Below are 18,577 nucleotides of genomic sequence, written 5' to 3'. Positions count from 1 at the left end.
AAGCCCACTTAAAAAAAAAAAAGATAAATATTGTCAAGTTGAATTGAATGTAACACCCAAGGATAAGAAACCTACAGTAAATAGACTTATACTAAGTGCAAGTTCAGGACAGGATTCCCACTCAATTCTGTTGCACAATCCAGGATGTAAAAATTTCACAGAACAGAGAATCAAGGAAGATGAGGAGAACACTTCAAATGGTTAGAATGGAATATTTCATGTTCCACACACAAAAACAGAAAGAAATGGTGAGAGTGCACATTTCATGAGAACAGTTACAGAAATGCCCTCACCTCCTCACTGCCCCCCAGGCTGTATGATTTTCAAACACAGAGTGACAAGAGCTCCCCTAGGAGAGTGGAGAGGTGAGCATGGCTCCACTGAACCAGATCCCTGAAGCCCGCCCAGGAACACAGAGATTCTCTCCAGCAGCTTGAGAAAAAGCATTTTCACAGGGACCAGTGAGGGCACGAGGGAGGCTTGGGGAGGCCAGACTCAGCTGTGGGCTCAAGAGACAGAACTCTAGGGCCTCCTCCAAGGCCCGGACCCTTTTCTGCTCCCCCTCCTCACTCTCTGCACAGGCGCTGCCCCCAGACTGTGCCCACATGTGACAGCATTTCCACAGTCTTAAGAGTTAATATGCTTCTAACTTATGTCCTCCTTTCTTGCTGACAGAAGTCCGTTGATCTGTAGCAGAATCAACTTACTTTCTTGGAGATTTGCTCATCTCTGGTCTTGAGAAGCGCAGATCAGGCCTGACCACACTTGAACACACCTGCCAGTGATGCCAGCAAGTCTGCTCAGGGCCATGTCCACATAGGACTAGCCACCTGGGCACCTGCCTCTCCTCCAGGCGACCCTCCCTTGTCATATGTCTTCTTGTTTAAAGCCTCCTGGCTTCACCTGGATGGGGAAGATGGTCTCTGAGACATTTGTCTACCATGTCCCCACATGGCCAGCTTCCTGAATAAACCTACCTTTCCTTTCCCACCATCACTTGTCTCTCCAGAGTAATTTTCCAGGGGCAAGGACCAAAAACTGAGTTTGGAACCAGTGCTGTCTAACACACAGGCTCAGTCCCCACACGACCCTGAGCGTGACCCTGACCCTGAGCTCAGCCCAGGGGATGCTGCAGGCATGGGACCTTGAGAATATGCCCCACAAGTCTTCTGAAGCTGCAGATTCTATGGTCGCCTATAATAATCAGCTCTCCCCAGTAGAGTGACCACGAGACCTGTGATTCTCAACTGCTCAGGAGAGGGAGGACCAAGCAATAAAGCAGAGCAGAGCCAGGAGGACCCAGGTCAGGCCCCTGCACAGATGAACAACCTCAACAACCCCAGGAACCTCCAGCTTTAACCTGGAACACAACGGCACTGACCCTCCCCAGGTGCAGGCTGAGGGGCTCCTTTATAGACCAGGCCAGGATGGGGATGGCAGAGAGTCTGGGGTCACAAGCCCTACAGTGCAGCCTGACGTCACCCCCGCTTTTCCCACCCTGGCCAAACTCTATGCCAAGGAGCCCAGGGTCTGAATCCAGCACACCAGGGCTCTACTCCTGGACTTGCCCCATGCTCCGCTGTTTTCCTGGGAATATAGCCTCTCTGGGACTCAATTTTATGTGCTGTAAAATGGGAAAGATGAAACTGATGTCAGAACAACTTTTCTTTCCAAATTAAATGATACAAAAATATTGAAGAAATCATATTAACAAGAAACTCTGTGGGGTCTCAGTGAATGGGCCCTAGTCCAAGAGTCTCTTGTTCCTACTCTGCAAGAAAAGGGGCTTAAAAAAGTGTGATGTGTATGATGTGAAATTGCATATCCAGGTCTGAATTAGCAGATTCGAATGTCATTCAAACCACACATAGACTAGTGTAGAAATGCTCCCACCCTAAACTCCAAAATGTGGGGGCTGTAAAAAAATAGTAATAGACATAGTAATAATAATATTACTAATAAAGATTTAGGTGTGTAAATGAACTTCAACAGTATCCCTGTTCTTGCAAATGACCCCGGTGCACTGATTATGGTGTGGAAGCTGAAATGCACCTGACTCCTACATGGACAAGAATCCAATGACCGTAGACATCACACAGATTTCGTGACTTCAAGCCTTCTCACATGCACTACAGTATACCCTGCACTCTCCTTTTTGTAACAAAATAATGGCCAACGGCATTTTAATCCTGGGACAACTACAAGAATCTTACCTGCCATGCCTCCCGTACCGAGTATCTGTCCTGTCTCTACTGGGCTGGGTGGGGCACAGGGCACAGCTGCCTGAGGGAGACTGGATACCCCCCTCACAGGTGACAGGTGCTGTGGGGTGACCTGCAGGAGGGAGGCTCCTGCTCTGAGTCCTCCTCCACCAACAGGGGGCAGCAGAGGGGCAGCAGGAGCCTCAGGACAGAGGCTGGGGCTGCCCAAGGGAGCCTCACAAGGACACCAGGCCTGGGAGTCAGCAGGGGTCCAGAGTTCAGTCCTCAGAAAGAAGTCATAATGATCCGTATTATCTCCTCAGGCTGCAGGGATCACATTCTGAGGGTCAGACACACAGTGTCACCCAGGACACTGACAGGAGTGCTGACACAGTGAGTATCTCACCTGGGAAATATGGGTCCCCACATTGTCCACCAGGGTTCCTGGGGGGGGCTGACTCCTCTGTGCTTTCACATCGAGAGATGCCCTGACCACTCACCCTCTGCCTCTCCTTCCCACCTCCAGACAGACTCGTCCTGGGGCTATAGCTTCTTTGCTCAGTTGTGTCTCAGGGGATGTGAGGTGAGCCACCCAGAGCCCCTGGTCCCTGAAAAAAGTATCCACTGCCTCCTTTTGAGACTGCCCCCAGAATGAAGTGGATTCTGCCCAGGGGGAGCCTCACAAGGACACCAGGCCTGGGGTTCAGCAGGTTGTCTAAGGGTCAGTCCTCAGAGACTGTCAGGGTGCTCCATCCTAACTCCTCAGGCTCCAGGGACCACACTCTGAGGGTCAGACTCAGTGTCACCCAGGACACTGACAGGGTTCCTGACCCAGTGAGTAGGAAATTCCAGTCACCTCACTCTCCACCTGGGGTCCCAAGGAACAGACCCTTCAGTGCCGGGCACATCCAGAGACTCCCTGACCCTTCACCCTCTCCCTCTCCTTCCCCACCTCCAGGTGGACTCAGACCCGGGGCTGTAGCTTCCTTGCTCACAAGTGTTTCAGGGGACGGGAGGTGGGACACTCGGAGCCCCTGGTCCCTGGAAGGAGGGTCTGCAGCCTCCTTGTGAGACTGTCTCCAGAGTGAAGTGATTCCCACGGCCTCAAGCCCCTTCTCAGGTCCCTGTGCTGTCCTTGCTCCAGTGATAGAACCCAGTTCCCAGGAGGGACCCCTGACTCTCCAGTCCCCAGAGCTCACTCTGTGTGCAAAGTCGTGACCCTGGGGACCCTCACAGAGACACAGAGCTTGAAGTGAGTCCCTCAGTCTGGGGTGGGTTCTGGGACTTTTCACAAGTTTACATGGAACTCGGATGAAAAAAAAACTGTTAACAATGCCGGTCTCTAGTCTCCTTGGGATGGGGTGTTACAGAGACAGAAGTATTGTGTGGAAATAGACTAGAGGTTGTGATGAATCTCCAACAGCAGGGGCTTGTATAACAAGTAAATTCCCACATGCACCGTGGTGAACAAGTGTCAGAATGATGACATGCCAAGGCTGGGACCAGAGTGCAGCTCGGGGACACAGAGGGGACATGAAGTAGGAAGGGTAGGAGTTGAGGCCACAGGACCAACTTTCCCTGAGTCAGGTGTTGTCTGTAGCTCTACAAGGACTCAGCTGAGCCCCATGGCTGGGATCCTGAATGCCTCCCGGGTACTGACACAGCTGGCCTGTGCTCAGTGACTGTGGGACAGATGGCAGAGATCACCTGTCAGGGAGACAGTATAGAGATCTGGTGTACAGTGGTACCAGCAGAAGCCAGGACAGGACCCAGTCCTGGTCATATCCAACAATAGCAGCTTCCCTCAGGGATTCTGTCTGATTCTAAGACTCCAACTTGGAAGACACAGCCCACCCTAAACACCAGCAGACCACGGCCAAGACGAGGCTGACTACTCCTGTCAGGTGTAAGACAGTAGTGCTAATGCTCACAGTGACAGAGACAGACAGGGATGTGACACACAAACCCCTTCCCGATCTGTATCACACTCTCCTTCAGCCTAGGAGGACTGTGGGCAAACCACAGTAAGTCTGGCCAGGTCACCAGATCTGAGATTCCCAGACCTCTCTCGCAACCCAGCCCTCCAGGCACCCTCTGCACCGTGTGGATCAGGAGTGCATGTGCAGGAGGCAGGGTGGTGCTGCCATGTTTCATGTTTTCTTCCCTGGGTTTTGTTGGGGATGGAGATCAGGCTGGAAGGACACACAGAGAGACATTCATGGAGACATGACAAGGGGACATTTCAGTTCTCAGTTGAATAGAATCACGTTCTGGCACTAGGTGGAAACAGTCCTCCTTTAGATCTAAGACCTCAGGGCAGCAGACTGAAGGGTCACGGTGACAAGTAGTGAAAATCTTGCAGTGGGTCACCGGGAATGTCAGTGAGTGGGGACATTCCCAAGTCCACCTCTTCATTCCTGGACCCATGAACGCTGGCTAGGGAAGAAACAACATCACATATTGGACACAGATTCAGTGCAAATAAGACCTCCTTCCAAATCTTGCCCCAGCCCCGCAAGGGGTTGTCATGTGGCAGGACAGTAACAGGTCTGCAAGAGGCCAGTAGTCCGTTCATTCAAGCCAGCTGTTTCGAGTGGTGGGGAACATCGTAGAACCAGTGAGTTCCAAGGGCTTCAGCACACTGCCGCCCTTTTTCTGGTGTGAACTGTGAGCCTTGGACAGAAGCTGCACTGTGTACTAGAACAGTGGGTGAGGCATTAAGTCCAAGGGTTACAGTTTGGGAAGAAGCACTGCCGTCCAAGAAACCAAATCTTTATAGGGAAAGGTCTATTCCGATAAGGACAGAGCTATCCTTTCCATGATGTATGAGGTCTGATGTAATTCATCTGCCACCAGGCTCCTGGCTGACTCCCAAGGGAAGGGTCTCACCCTGGGAACTCAGGGCTGGTCTCTGCTGTTGGCAGAGTGCTCCTGAAGAGTGGCCATAGCCATGTCAGCTTTATGAGTGGAACTCCCTAGGGATTATCCCATGAATAACCTCCCAACTTGCAACATGGCCACTTTGCTAAGGGCCAATGGACCATTTCAAGAGTGGATGGACAAGAACGCTGACACTGTCCTCACACGTGTCACATTATCCACCTGATTATTAACACCATTTCCCTTTGAGGACACACTCTTGTGGGCATTTTCATGGAGCACAAATAACTCTATTCATTTGGGGGGTGGGTTCTCCTCACATATGTCTTCTTCAAACATCTTTCACCACTTTCCTTATTGTGTTTCTTCCAACTCTGTGACCATCCAGTCAAACTGACTCGGAGACTGTAGGTTAGAATAAAGCCACTTCTGTCCTGATCTCTGTCCAGGTGAAATAAACCAAGGACTCGCCTCAAATGTTGAATTATTGGAGAATGTCCTCCACCCATATATGCAGGGGTGTCCCGGATGAGTGCTGCAGGACTAATATAGTTAAATATCCAAGTTGACCGCCCATCACAAGGGAACCTCTTAAACCAGCCCTGTGGTTTTTCCTCTGTTTCAGTTGTTCATAGAAGTGTCCTCACTGGGTCATACGTGTGCCAAATCCTCTCACTTTCTCTCCCACCATCACTACTATGGAGGCTCTGCTTTGCTTTGTTCTTGACAACACACCTCAGGATGGCTGCTGCAGCTCCAGCTCTCACAAACGGGTACAAGAGAAAGAGCACTGCATAAATCTAGTCTGTTCCTTTCATTCACAGACAAAACTCCCCAAAAAGATCCCCAGTGGAATGACTCATCGATGGCCTAGCTCTGGGCCACAGGGTCAATGCTGACCTACACAGAGCTGAGAATAGCAATAGTGTGACTTCTCAATGGTTCTAGTAGACGAGATACAGGTAGGCGGGGTTGGTGACTGTGTGCCGTCTCACCAAAGCAACTGCATCCTCTGTGCTGCCCCTCCCAAGGCAGGATCCAAAAAAGACTTGTGTCTTACTCACACTGATCTCCCAGGGTGGGACCCATGGCCGACCAAGCTGGGTCTGAGGACGTTTCTGTTGGTTGAGTGTCCTCCTGTGTCTGTCCTTGGGGCAGGAGGCATCGTCACACTCTGAGGTGCCCCAGCAGCCAGAACAAGGGAGAGGCCGTCCCTGAGTCCTGTGTCCCCAGGGGCCCAGCCCCAGAACCACACCCATGACCACCCACCACCCCAGAGACATGAGCCCTGATACCTCAGATGGGCCAACCTTCTCTTCACATGAGCCTCTTCCTATTTTCATGGATAATCTGACACCTCCTGCCTGGCCCTGAGGCTGGCAGGGGCCCCACAGAGAAGAGCAAATCCTCCCCTGGGGCCAGCATGCGTGGATCAGGGGGAATCGGGATGTGAGGAGTGGGTTCTGATTCTCCACCTGGAGGAAGGAGTTCCCTGCACCTCCAGCCTCCTGTGTGCAGCGGCCACTGGGGGGCAGCAGAGATCACCTGGCAAAGCCTCAGGGCTTCTACAGGGAGGGCTGGTCACCAGGACCTGAGACCAGAAGGTAAAGGTGTAGGTTTTCTGCACTATCACCTTTGCTCTGATGTAAAATTCTGACTCGGGGTCTCTCATCTCTCCCCTGTGGAATCTTTCTCTGTCTCTAGCACAGGTCCAGGGCCACATGACGCTCCACCCACCCCATTCCCGCTACACTCAGTCACTGTCAGTCCTTGCTCAGGCACTGGGTCTGTCCCTGGCACGGAGCACACCTTGGGGATACTGAGGCACAGCATCTATGAACTGTCCCAGGAGCTCTCCCGTGGCAGAGAATCCAACAGCGCCTCCGTGACTCCCTAAAAATCCACATGCACCTGGCAAGGGAGGAATTTTGTTCATGTTCTGATGTTCAGCAACACAGACCAGGGGTAGGACACACACTGACCTATGATCCTCTAGTATCTAGAGAGTAAACATTCTATGATGGGTTCAGGAAACGCAGACAGACTCCACCTCCCAGATCTGCTGTGACCACACCCACCAAGGAGCCAGGTCAGGACAAGGAGAGGAATAGAGTTTGGACCCCGGAATATGGGAACACAGGTGAATGAGAATCCTCAGGGCTGAGGATGGGTTTGCAGGGGCTGTCCCCTCCCATCTCTGCCCCCTTGGAGCTGAGCCCATTTCTAAAACCACAAGGCCCCTCAGCAGTAGTCCCTGGGCTCTGGCTGATTTGCATAACCTGCAGGTGTCTCTAGCAAGGGGATAAGAGAGACCTGGGAGGAACCCTGCTCAGCCTTGGGCCTCAGGGAGCAGTATCGAGGCACCAGCACCATGGCCTGGACACCTCTCCTCCTTGGATTCCTGGCTCACTGCACAGGTGCTGAGCCCAGGCTCACCCCCACCCCAGCCCTGGGTTCTGGGACAATCCAGGCCCTGACTCTGAGCTCAGCAGTGGACTGTCAGTGGGGGGCAGGATGATCAAGACCCTGCAGTGGGATGAGGGGCTGGTGGGGTGATAACCCCCCACTGTGCTCCCTGACTCCTTGTGAGCCCCATGGACTGCACCTGCCCATAGAAAGGGGGTGGGTGTTTTTCATTTGTTCAAAGTCTCCATCCACCAGGCAGGTCCAGGGGACTCAGGATCTAAGATGACAGCAGGGTGGAAATGGCCTAGAGACTCAAAAAAGCTCAAACCAGCAGGTGGGAATATCCAGGGGAGACACCCCAGGCTGGACCCTGACCTCTCATCTTCTCTCTTGCAGGCTCCATGGCCTCCTATGTGCTGACTCAGCCCCCCTCTATGTCGGTGAACCTGGGACAGACCGCCAAGATCACGTGTGGGGGAAACAACATTGGAGATAAATATACTTACTGGTACCAGCAGAAGCCAGGCCAGGCCCCCGTGCTGATTATCTATGAGGATAGCAAGCGGCCCTCAGGGATCCCTGACCGGTTCTCAGGCACCAACTCAGGGAACACGGCCACCCTGACCATCAGCGGGACCCGGGCTGAGGACGAGGCTGACTATTACTGTCAGACCTATGACAGCAGTACTTATGCTCACAGTGACACAGACAGATGGGGAAGTGAGACACAAACCTCATCTCCATCTGTGTCACACTCTCCTCCAGCCCCAGGAGGCCTCTGCACAGAGCAGGGAGTGGGTCTCACCCTGGTCTCCAGATCTGAGGTCCCCATTCCTCTCTCCCCACCAGTGCACCCGACAGGCTCTGCACAAGGTGAATCAGAGAAGGGAACGCACACAGTAGTTTTAACTATGTTTCATTTCTGACTGGAGGTGAAAGAATGACTGAACACGTTCGAAGAAGACACGGAAGATATTTTCTAAGACCAATGTTTTAAAACGTCTCTAAATGAAATTACATGATCTGAAACACCTTGTGATGTTGTCAGCATATGCGATGCTGCAAGAAAAAGAAGAGATTAGTGAGCTTGATTTCATGGCAATGAAAAGTCTTCAGTTGGAACAGAAAGAGTAAAGCTGGAAAAGATGAATAAAGACCGGTGTGCTCTGGACAACTTCCTGCAGCCTCAAGTGTGTAATTGGAGTAACTAAGGGAGAGAAGGTGGAGAGCAGGTGGTTAATAGAAAAACATTTGAAGAAATAATACCAAAATATTCCAAGCTTGGTGAAACCTATTAGCCAAAAGTTCAAAAAACCTCTGACAAGGGAACAGGAGAGACAGCACCACACACGTCGTAGTGAAATGGCTACAAACAGTAATGCAGACGCTCTCATGGCCAGAGAGGAGAGACCAGTGGCTACAGAGGAGCTCGCATCGTGGTGGGAGCACCTTCCTCGTCTCAAGCTGGGTGAGCAAGAATACAGGGGAGCAATGGTCTCAAAGTACTAATAGAAAATACCTGTCAACTTTGATGTTTACCGAGGGAAAAGGTCATTGAAAATTGAAAACAAAATAAACCCTTCTCAGACTAAACATCTCAGACCGGATCACCCGCAGACCCACAGCGACAGTAAAGGACGCCCCTCGGACAGAAGGAAAGGGTGACAGATTGAAATGTGAATCTATGCAAAGTTATACTAAGTGTCAGATATCAAAACTATATTGATAAATATAATAAGATTTTATTGGTTACTGTCTATAAAAGATAGTCAACTGTTTAAGCAGAAATAAGAACAATAGGTTGTGATTTATAATGGATAGAAAAATGAGATATATGACAATGTCAGCAAAATTGATGGTGGAAAGAATATCATGTTATCACATCCTTATTCTCCGTGTGAATTATATTATGACACAAGGAGATACATGATAAGTTAAATAAGCCATTAAAAGAAAGCCATCGGAACTACAAAAATAAGACTTGGTAAGGTGAACTAGTTGGGATTCCTCAAAGAATACAGATCCCATAAGACATGTATCTCATATACACCTACATGTATAGTCATATGTTACACACACACACACATAGAGAGAGAGAGACAGAGACAGAGACAGAGAGAGACAGAAAGTTAATTTAGAAATTGGTCACAGGGTCCTGGGGCACCAGGTCTGGAAGATGCAGGGAGGCCAGAAGACTGGAGACTCCAGCAACAATGATGTTGCAATGTGCAGTCGAAATATAGTCATTAACACGTCAAATGATATGTTAACAGGAGACAAGAAGATAATTAAAAGATAAAAGTAAAACTCATTGAGATGAAATCTGCAACGTCTCAGATCACAAATACAAGGGTTGAGAATTAACAGCAGACACGACAAGACCAACACCTGAGGGAACCGGAAGACACAGCACAGACACTACAAAGGGAAAGAAAAAAGATTTAAAAGTGAACAGAGAATCATGACCTGGAAGGCACCTTTAGCAATGGAATAGGGTGTGATCGTGTCAGAAAAGTAGAGACAGTGGGGCGCAGAGGATAGGAAAATATTAAGAAAAATTGGCCAAAATGTTCCAAATTTGATGAAAATTCAAAAGTGACAGGTCAGAATCTCAACAAAGCTGAAGATCAAGAAGTCGTTATAATAACAATCAAAAATCCAAACCTAACAATATCAAACACTTAAGGCAGTGACATTGAGACAGCCTTAGAAGGAGCCTCAGAAAACACCTGTACTCAGGGGAACAAAGAGAAGGATTCTAGCGGATTTTGACTGACAGAAATTCCCGCGAGAGACAGTGGATTCACAGCTTTAAATTACTGAAAGAAGGGTTCGTCAACCAGGGAAAATATTCTTCAAAATTAGAGCTGAATAAAAAGTTTCCCCATATATAGAAACTGAGAGAATTGCTCATCAAATGACCCATAATACAAGCAATAAACAGACATCCCTCAGGCAGGAGAAGGTGATTCCAGAAAGAATCTGAATCTACAGAATGAATGTAAAAATCAGAAATGCTAACTATAGGGATAAAAATTAAGACTTCTTCCTTATCTAAATCGCTTTAGAAGATACTTGCTTATCTACAGCAAATATAATAACTAGGTATGTTGGAATTTGTATTATAGGTATAATTACACGTGTGAAAATCATAGCAAATATGCTGAGAGGTAAGAGAAATTATCATCAGGTTCTATTTTTTTGATGTGACCACTTGATTTAATTGTATAACTAATTATAAAGTTAATACAATAAAGGTATGGGATATATCACAGGAAAACACTTCCATGACTTTGGAGTAGGCAAAGATTTTTTGGACAATACAAAAGAAGCAGTAATCATAACGAAAAAATTGATGAATTGGACTACATTAAAATTAAACACCTCTGTTCTTCAACAAAAGAGATTTTTTTTATTATGTTATTTTAGTCACCATACAGTACATCATTAGTTTTTGATGTAGTGTTCCATGATTCGTTGTTTGCATATAACACCCAGTGCTCCATGCAATAATTGTCCTCCTTAATACCCTTCACTGGGCTAGCCCATCCCTCCACCCCATCCCCTCTAAAACCTTCAGTTGGTTTCCCAGAGTCCACAGTCTCTCATGGTTTGTCTCCCCATCTCCTTCCCCCACCCTTCATTTTTCCCTTCCTTCTCCTAATGATCTCCCTGCTATTCTTCATGTTCCACAAACAAGTGAAACTATGATAATTGTCTTTCTCTGCTTGACTAATTTCACTTAGCATCATCCCCTCCAGTTCCATCCATGTTGATGCAAATGTTGGGTAATCATCCTTTCTGACGGCTGAGTAATATTCCATTGTATATATGGACCACGTCTTCTTTATCCATTTGTCTGTTGAAGAGCATCTTGGCTCCTTCCACAGGTTGGCTATTGTGGACGTTACTGCTGTGAACATTGGGGTCCATATGGCCCTTCTTTTCACTACATCTGTATCTCTGGGGTAAATTCCTGGTAGTGCAATTGCTGGGTCATAAGGTCGCTCTATTTTTCACTTTTTGAGGAACCTCCACATTGTTGTCCAAAGTGGCTGTACCAACTGGCATTCCCACCAACAGTGTAAGAGGGTTTCCCTTTCTCCACATCCTCACCAACAATTGTTTCTTGCCTTATCAATCTTTGCCATTCTAATTGGTGTAAGGTGGTATCTCAATGTGGTGTTGATTTGAATTTCCCTGATGGCTCATGATGGTGAACATTTTTTCATGTTTCTGTGAGCCATTCATATGTCTTCATTGGGAAAGAGTCGGTTCTTATCTTTTGCCCATGGTTAGACTTCATTATTTCTTTTATGAGTGTTGAGTTTGAGAAGTTCTTTATAGATCATGGATACCAGGGCTTTATCTGTAGTGTCATTTGCAAATATTTTCTCCCATTCCGTGGGCTGCCTCTTTGTGTTGTTGACTGTTTCCTTTGCTGTGCAGAAGCTTTTTACCTTGATGAGGTCCCAAAAGTTCATTTTCTCTTTTGTTTCCCTTGCCTTTGGAGACGTGTCATGAAAGAAATTGCTGTGGCTGATGTCGAAGAGGATACAGCCTATGTTCTCCTCTATGATTTTAATGGATTCCTGTCTCACATCGAAGTCTTTCATCCATTTGGAGTTTATCTCTGTGTATGGTCTAAGAGAATGGTCGAGATTAATTCTTCTGTATATACCTGTCCACTTTTCTCAGCACCATTTATTGCAGATACTGTCTTTTTCCCATTGAAAGGTTTTTCCTGATTCGCCACAGATTACATGACTGTGGAATTGAGGGTCGATATCTGTATCAGGTTCTTATATTCCACATAACATGGGATAACATCCCCAGAATGCAGACAATTACAAGTCACTGATCAGAGGACCGCACGAACTAATAGCTCATAAACACAACAAAAAGCAAAACACAAAAACCAACAAAAGCCTAAAAACATAAAAAAATGTTCCATTACTTAAATTAAAAACAGACAAATGGAAAGAGAGAGCAAAGACAACATGGGACAAATAGAAAATAAATACGTGGGGGCACCTGGGTGGCTCACTCGTTAAGCGTCTGCCTTTGGCTCAGGGCGTGATCCCAGTGTTCTGGGATCGAGCCCCATATCGGGCTTCTCTGCTAGGAGCCTGCTTCTTCCTCTCCCACTCCCCTGCTGTGTTCCCTCTCTCGCTGGCTGTCTCTATCACATAAATAAATAAAATCTTTAAAAAAAAAAAGAAAATAAATACGTGGATGCAATATTGAAATGGTGATGCTAGTCACATGCAGGAAATGGTATATACCACTATTAAAAGGCAGAGATTGTCAGAGGTTGTTGGACTGAGGTTCACAGTAACACCCAAGTAGATACTGCAAATAAGATCCCCACAGCATATGAAATGACACTAAAATCTAAGCAAAAATTCAGGAAAATTCCCATCAATTCTGCTCCAAAATGTGGGATATGAAACATTCTCAGGGACCGGATAGAAAATCTGGGAAGATGAAGTGAACCTTAAAAATAATTAGAATGAAACATTTTCTGTTGTGGATTTTACACACAAAAGAAAAGAAGAAATCTTCACAAGGCATATTGCATGAGCATAGCTAATAGAATATCCTCATAGCCCCCTTCTGACTAGAGCCTTTAAGATGTTCAAACACGCAGTGACAAGAGCTCCCTTATGGAGCCCAGAGGTGAGCAGCTCTCCACATGAACCACCCATGAAGCCCGCCCAGAAGCAGAGATTCTCTCCACCCGCCCGAGAAGGAGCGTTCTCATGGGGACCAGAGAGGGCATGAGAGAGGTTTGGGGCAGCCAGGCTCAGTGGCGAACTGAGAAGACAGAAATCTGAGGTCTCCACCGTGGCCTGAACCCTTAGCTGATGCCCCTCCTCACCCTCTCCCCCACCTCACCCTCCAGTACCTGCCCCCAAGCCGTGCCACCGGGTCAAAACACACAGGACCGCAGCTTGAGACTGACCCTCAACCCAGCCCAGGGGATGCTGCAGGGGTGGGACCCTTGAGAATGAGTCCCACAGGCTCCCGAAACTACAGAACCGACCATCCCCTATAATAATCAGCTGTCCCCAGCAGTGTGACCATGAGACCCCTGTCATTCCCACCTGCTCAGGACAGAGAGGACTAAGCAATAGTGCAGAGCAAAGCCAGCAGGACCCAGGCCAGGACCCTGCACAGCCAAACAGCCTCCACTGGCCTCACAGATCCTCCAGCTCTAACCTGGGACAAGACCCCATGGACCCTCCCCACGTGCAGGATCAGGCCTCCTTTATAGACCAGCCAGTTTGGGGATGACGGTGAGTCCGGGGTCATAAGCCCTGCAGCCAGGCCTGGCCTCACATTCCCTCATACCCTGGCCAAGCTCTGCCCCCAACAGCCCCGGGTCTGTATCCAGGATGCCTGGACTCCTCTCCTGGACTCACCCCCACTTCTCTCTGTTTTCTGGGAAGCGAGCCTCTCTGGGCTTTCGCTTCACCTGCTGTGAAATGGGGAAGCTTATCTCAAGTATGAAACACTTTTTAAATTTAATGATACATAACAGTGTAAGCATCTTACTAATTAGAGAGACTCCATGTGATCTTGGGGAGTCGACCTTGGAGGTGGAGTCTCCTGTCTCCCTCTGTGGGAATCCGAGGACAAGCTGTCAGCTGCACTGGGACCTGCATCTTGTGCGATTGGAGCCAAGTCTGAATGAGCAGGATCTCATTTCCACAAAACCATAGACTAGGCCACGGTAAAAATCCTCCCACACCACACGCCAGCAGATGCGGGCTGGAATAATAAAAAAGTAGTAAAAAACAACACTAATAACATCAAAAATGAGGGTTTGCCTGCACAACTGAACTTAGCTCCAGAAGCATCACCTGTTGCACTGATGACCCAGCTACACTGATGGGGATGCAGGAAGCACCATTCCTGATTCCTAAATACACAGGAATCTGCTGGCTGTGGGACATCACACAGGTTTGTCTGCACCCTGACCCTTTTCAGATGCACTACACTGAACCCAGCACTCTCTCTGTTGTATGAACGCAAGGGGCTAGGGCGTTTCAACCCTGGAGCAAGTACGGAAACCCCAACTGTCCTGTCTCCTGCACCGTGTATGTGACCTTCTGTGCTGGGCTGGACAGGGCAGGGGGCAGCTGGCTGTGGGAGACAGGAAAACCTGGTCCACACCCTTCCTCAGGTGACAGGTGCTGTGGGGTGACCTGCAAGAGTGAAGCTCCGGGTCTGAGTCCTCCTCCACCAGCAGGGGGCAGCAGATCTGCAGCAGGAGCAGCAGGACAGAGGCTGGGGCTGCCCAAGGGGAGCCTCAGAGGGACACCAGGCCTGCGGGTCAGCAGGGCTCCAGGGTTCAGTACACGGAGGCTGTCAGGGTAACCCATCCTATCTTCTCAGGCTGCAAGGACCATTTTCTGAGGGTCAGACACCCAGTGTCACCCAGGACACTGCCAGGAGTCCTGACACAGTGAGCACCTCACCTGGGAAATTCGGGTCTCCTCTCTGTCCCCCAGGGTTCCCAGGGACTGACTCCTCTGTACTGGACACATCCAGAGACACCCCAATGACTCACACTCTGCCTCTCCTTCCCCACCTCCATCCCAACTCAGACCTGGGGCTGCAGCTCCTTTGCTCAGAAGCATCTCAGGGGCAGCAGGCAGAGCACTCAGAGACCCTGGTCCCTGGCAGGAGCATCAGCAGCCTCCTTGTGACACTGTCTGCAGAGTGACGTGATTCCCATGGCCTGCAGGGACCACGGCTCAGGCCCTAGAGCTCACACCGTGGGGGAACATGTGATCGTGTGGACCCTCACAAGACCACAGCCTCGAAGTTTGCATCTCGTGGTTTCAGACCCTTTTCACGGGTTTGCATGAAACATTGATGAAAAATTAAAAGGAATGAAATGGCTGACAATGCCAATTGCTGGTCTGCTGTGGGATGGGGCTTGTCGTAGAGACAAAAGCACCATGTGTGAATGGACTAGAAATCCTGATGAATCCCACCAGAAGGGGGGTGATTAACAAGAAAACTCCCATCTACAAAATGATGAATGAACCTCAGGATGAGAGAGTTTCCCATTCTGATGACATGCTAAGGATGGGACCACGGTGTGTCTGGGGGATGCAGAGGGGACCTGAAGCAGGAGGAGGAACGAGGGATGTCACAGGACCACCTCACCCTGACTCAGGGGTTGTCCACATGATTCAGAGGGACCAGGACAGCCCCATGGCCAGGATTGTGGAAGGTCCTGGGCCAGCCCTGGACAGCCCCCAGGCAGAATGGATCCCAGCAGGAGTCTTAGGTTATAGGACAGACTCCTTGCTCTCTGGGGGACTTGAGGCAGGCCTCTGGGGAGCAGAATCAGACACTCCAGGAGAGGAAAGCACCTGGCTGAGGCCCCTCCCCAGGTGCTGTGATAACAGAGCGTAAAGCAACTGAAGGAGCCCAGCCAAGCTGCTGCTTCTGCGGGGAAATCAGAGTTCTTATGGGTGACTGTATTACTTTGCTAGGGCTGGGATAACAGAGCACCACAAACTGGGGGGAAGCAGCTGACAATAGAAATGTATTGTCTCACAGTCTGGAGGGCAGCAGTCTGAGATCAAGGCACCAGCAGATTTGTTGTTTTGTAGGCTATGCAGGAGAATCTGTTCCATGCCCCTCCAGCTCCTGGTGGTTTTCTGGCAATCTTTGGCATTCCTTGGCTTGTAGATTCCTTCTCTATCTTCAATTGGTGTTCTCCCTTGTCAGAGTCCATCTCCACATTTTCCCTTTGTATAAGGACACCAGTCAAATTGGATTGGGGCCCACCCTACTCCAGTGCAACCTCGTCTTAATTTAACTAATTACATCTGCAATGATCCTATACTGAAAGAAGGTCCCAGTGAGAGATACTGGAGGTTAGGACCGAAATACATACATCAGGGGGCAGTGGGACATAATTCAACCCGCAAGTGTCTCTGCCAAGGTTGGCCCCTCCCTGCCCTTGGGGGATTCTGCAGGTTGAACGGGCACCACAAAGCTCTCAAGGATCAGGGGGGCATAACTACCAGCCCAGAAAGAGTCCTGACAGTCTCCTAACTGACCCACCTGTATGCCTGGGTACCCAGGCTTCAACCTTGCCCTCTGAATTTCATCAGAGTGAGCAGATGTCTGACATCTGGCCTCGGCATTCTCCCAGTTAGGTCAGAAGTGAGACAAGGATCTCATAATCATCAGGACGTGGGGTGCAGTGCCAGCTGCCTTCCTGATGGAGTTCCCCCAGGACACCAAGATGATCTGCTTCTCCTCCATCTGCACCTCTAGGACCTCCTGAGCCCACTGCAGTTCTGCTGGGGACATGGCATGTCTATAGCCTGTGAAATCCTCATTGTGTTTCTCTGGCTCCTAGAGGGACCAGTGTGAGGTGCCCCGGTCTCTCTGCCCCAGCCTCTCTTCCCTCAGTGAGACCAGCCCCAGGCCTGAGGCCCATCAGTCCTCCCCCGCCCTCCGAGGCCTCCGTGCTGCCCTCTGTGGTTGGGTCACAGGACACACACTGACTATCAACCTGTGTAGTTCACATTTGCAGTTTCTGCAGAACTTGGTTCTCCCTTCCAGAACTAGGAAGTCACAGGTAGGGCACCTCTAGTGAGATGATGGGGGTGACATGGCACAGGTCACAGAGTCTGGACAAGCAGGAAGTAGTTCTGCTCTAGTTCTGCTGTGACGTCCCATGATGTCTCTGTTGGAGAACCAGGACAATATCCCTGGGCCTCTAACCCAGTGACCAGGACGGCACCCTGAAAGGATGTGCTTCCTGTGTCCTGTGCAAAGGGTAGTGCCTCTGAGAGCCTGGTGTGTGTGTGTGTGTGTGTGTGTGTGTGTGTGTGTGTGAGAGAGAGAGAGAGAGAGAGAGAGAGAGAGACAGACAGACAGACAGACAGAGATAGAGAGAGAGATTTTAGTATTACCAGGAAATTTGGCCAATTTTAAGTGTCCCAAACCCAATTGTCCCAACTTCCTTTGTTTCCATAATTTCCCTCCATCCTCTAGACTCCAGTGACTTTTCTTTATATTAAGTTTAAGGATAAAGGATTTTAAAAGGAACAGGAGGAGTAACGAATTATATGTGCTTACCACATATGAAGCACAGTTCCAAGCAATTCACATTTATTAAATTCTTTAACCACAGATACTCTACAAAAAAGCATTCTGATTATCACCCTAATTTACAGACGCAGAAGCTGAGGCATGTAGGATGTAACTTGCCTGAGGTTGAAGCTAGAAAGTGGCCAAACCAGCAGCAAACCAAGGTCTTCTGATCCCACAATTCCTGGTCTTCACCACCAACCTATGGCCTCTTGTGCTTTCAACCTAAGACGTGGTCTCTTCTGAATGTTCCAGAAGGTTCTCTCTCCTTTTTCAAAAGCAAGTGACTACTACTGGACGTTGCAGAGCAGCCCGTCCAACAGAAATAAAATTCAAACCACATATGTAATTTAAAATTTTCTAGTAGCCACATATTAAAAATGAAAAGCGGGGCGCCTGGGTGGCACAGTGGTTAAGCGTCTGCCTTTGGCTCAGGGCGTAATCCCGGCGTTATGGGATCGAGCCCCACATCAGGCTCCTCCCCTGTGAGCCTTCTTCTTCCTCTCCCACTCCCCCTGCTTGTGTTCCCTCTCTCGCTGGCTGTCTCTATCCTGTCGAATAAATAAATAAATAAAATTTTTAAAAAAATGAAAGAAACGAGCAGAATTTCTTTTCACACATTTTGTTTAGTTCAATTACTTGAAACTATTATCACATCGATATGAATTAAATATAAAAATATGATACATTTTACCTTATTTTTATGCTATGATTTTGAAATCTAGTAGGTCCCCCAGAACTACAGCACATCTGCATTGGGACTACCCCATTTAATGGTCCACCTGCATGTGTGGTTTGTGGCAGCCACATTGGACAGAGCAGGTTACATACATAAGCTTTCCTTAGGGTAACTGCCCCTGCAGTATGGACGCACAGCCAGCAGGCGGTTTTTCCTTGGGAAACACCGACTGCAACAGCATGAAGACCTTAGCACTCTTCAGAACAGACCCAGGGAGGACAGA

At 48.9% G+C, this 18,577-nt stretch overlaps 1 protein-coding gene and 1 gene segment (V, D, J or C); both read left to right on the top strand.

Moving 5' to 3' along the window:
• The window catches only part of LOC123792759 (immunoglobulin lambda-1 light chain-like), a 343,464-nt gene that overhangs the window by 213,465 nt on the left and 111,422 nt on the right, over positions 1 to 18,577 (top strand). The window contains exons 1-2 of one of the 6 annotated variants that reach the window (XM_087857561.1): positions 7,353 to 7,498; positions 7,884 to 8,176. The exons of 4 other annotated variants lie outside the window; for them this stretch is intronic. In XM_087857561.1, coding sequence (XP_087713687.1) covers positions 7,453 to 7,498; positions 7,884 to 8,176 — 339 coding nt within the window. In that variant the 5' untranslated portion in view covers positions 7,353 to 7,452. Of the gene's footprint in view, positions 1 to 7,352; positions 7,499 to 7,883; positions 8,178 to 18,577 lie in introns of those variants that run through there. One more of the 6 variants, XM_087857562.1, reaches the window with a different exon arrangement.
• LOC123792755 (immunoglobulin lambda-1 light chain-like) overlaps positions 1 to 18,577 on the top strand; it is a 388,881-nt gene that overhangs the window by 262,928 nt on the left and 107,376 nt on the right.

The sequence above is a fragment of the Ursus americanus genome, chromosome 30 (genome assembly GCF_024610735.1).
Source record: "Ursus americanus isolate L20-20 chromosome 30, mUrsAme1.1.p, whole genome shotgun sequence".
NCBI lineage: Eukaryota > Metazoa > Chordata > Mammalia > Carnivora > Ursidae > Ursus > Ursus americanus.
Note: the sequence above shows the minus strand (reverse complement) of the source record. Positions and strands in the feature narration are given on the sequence as shown.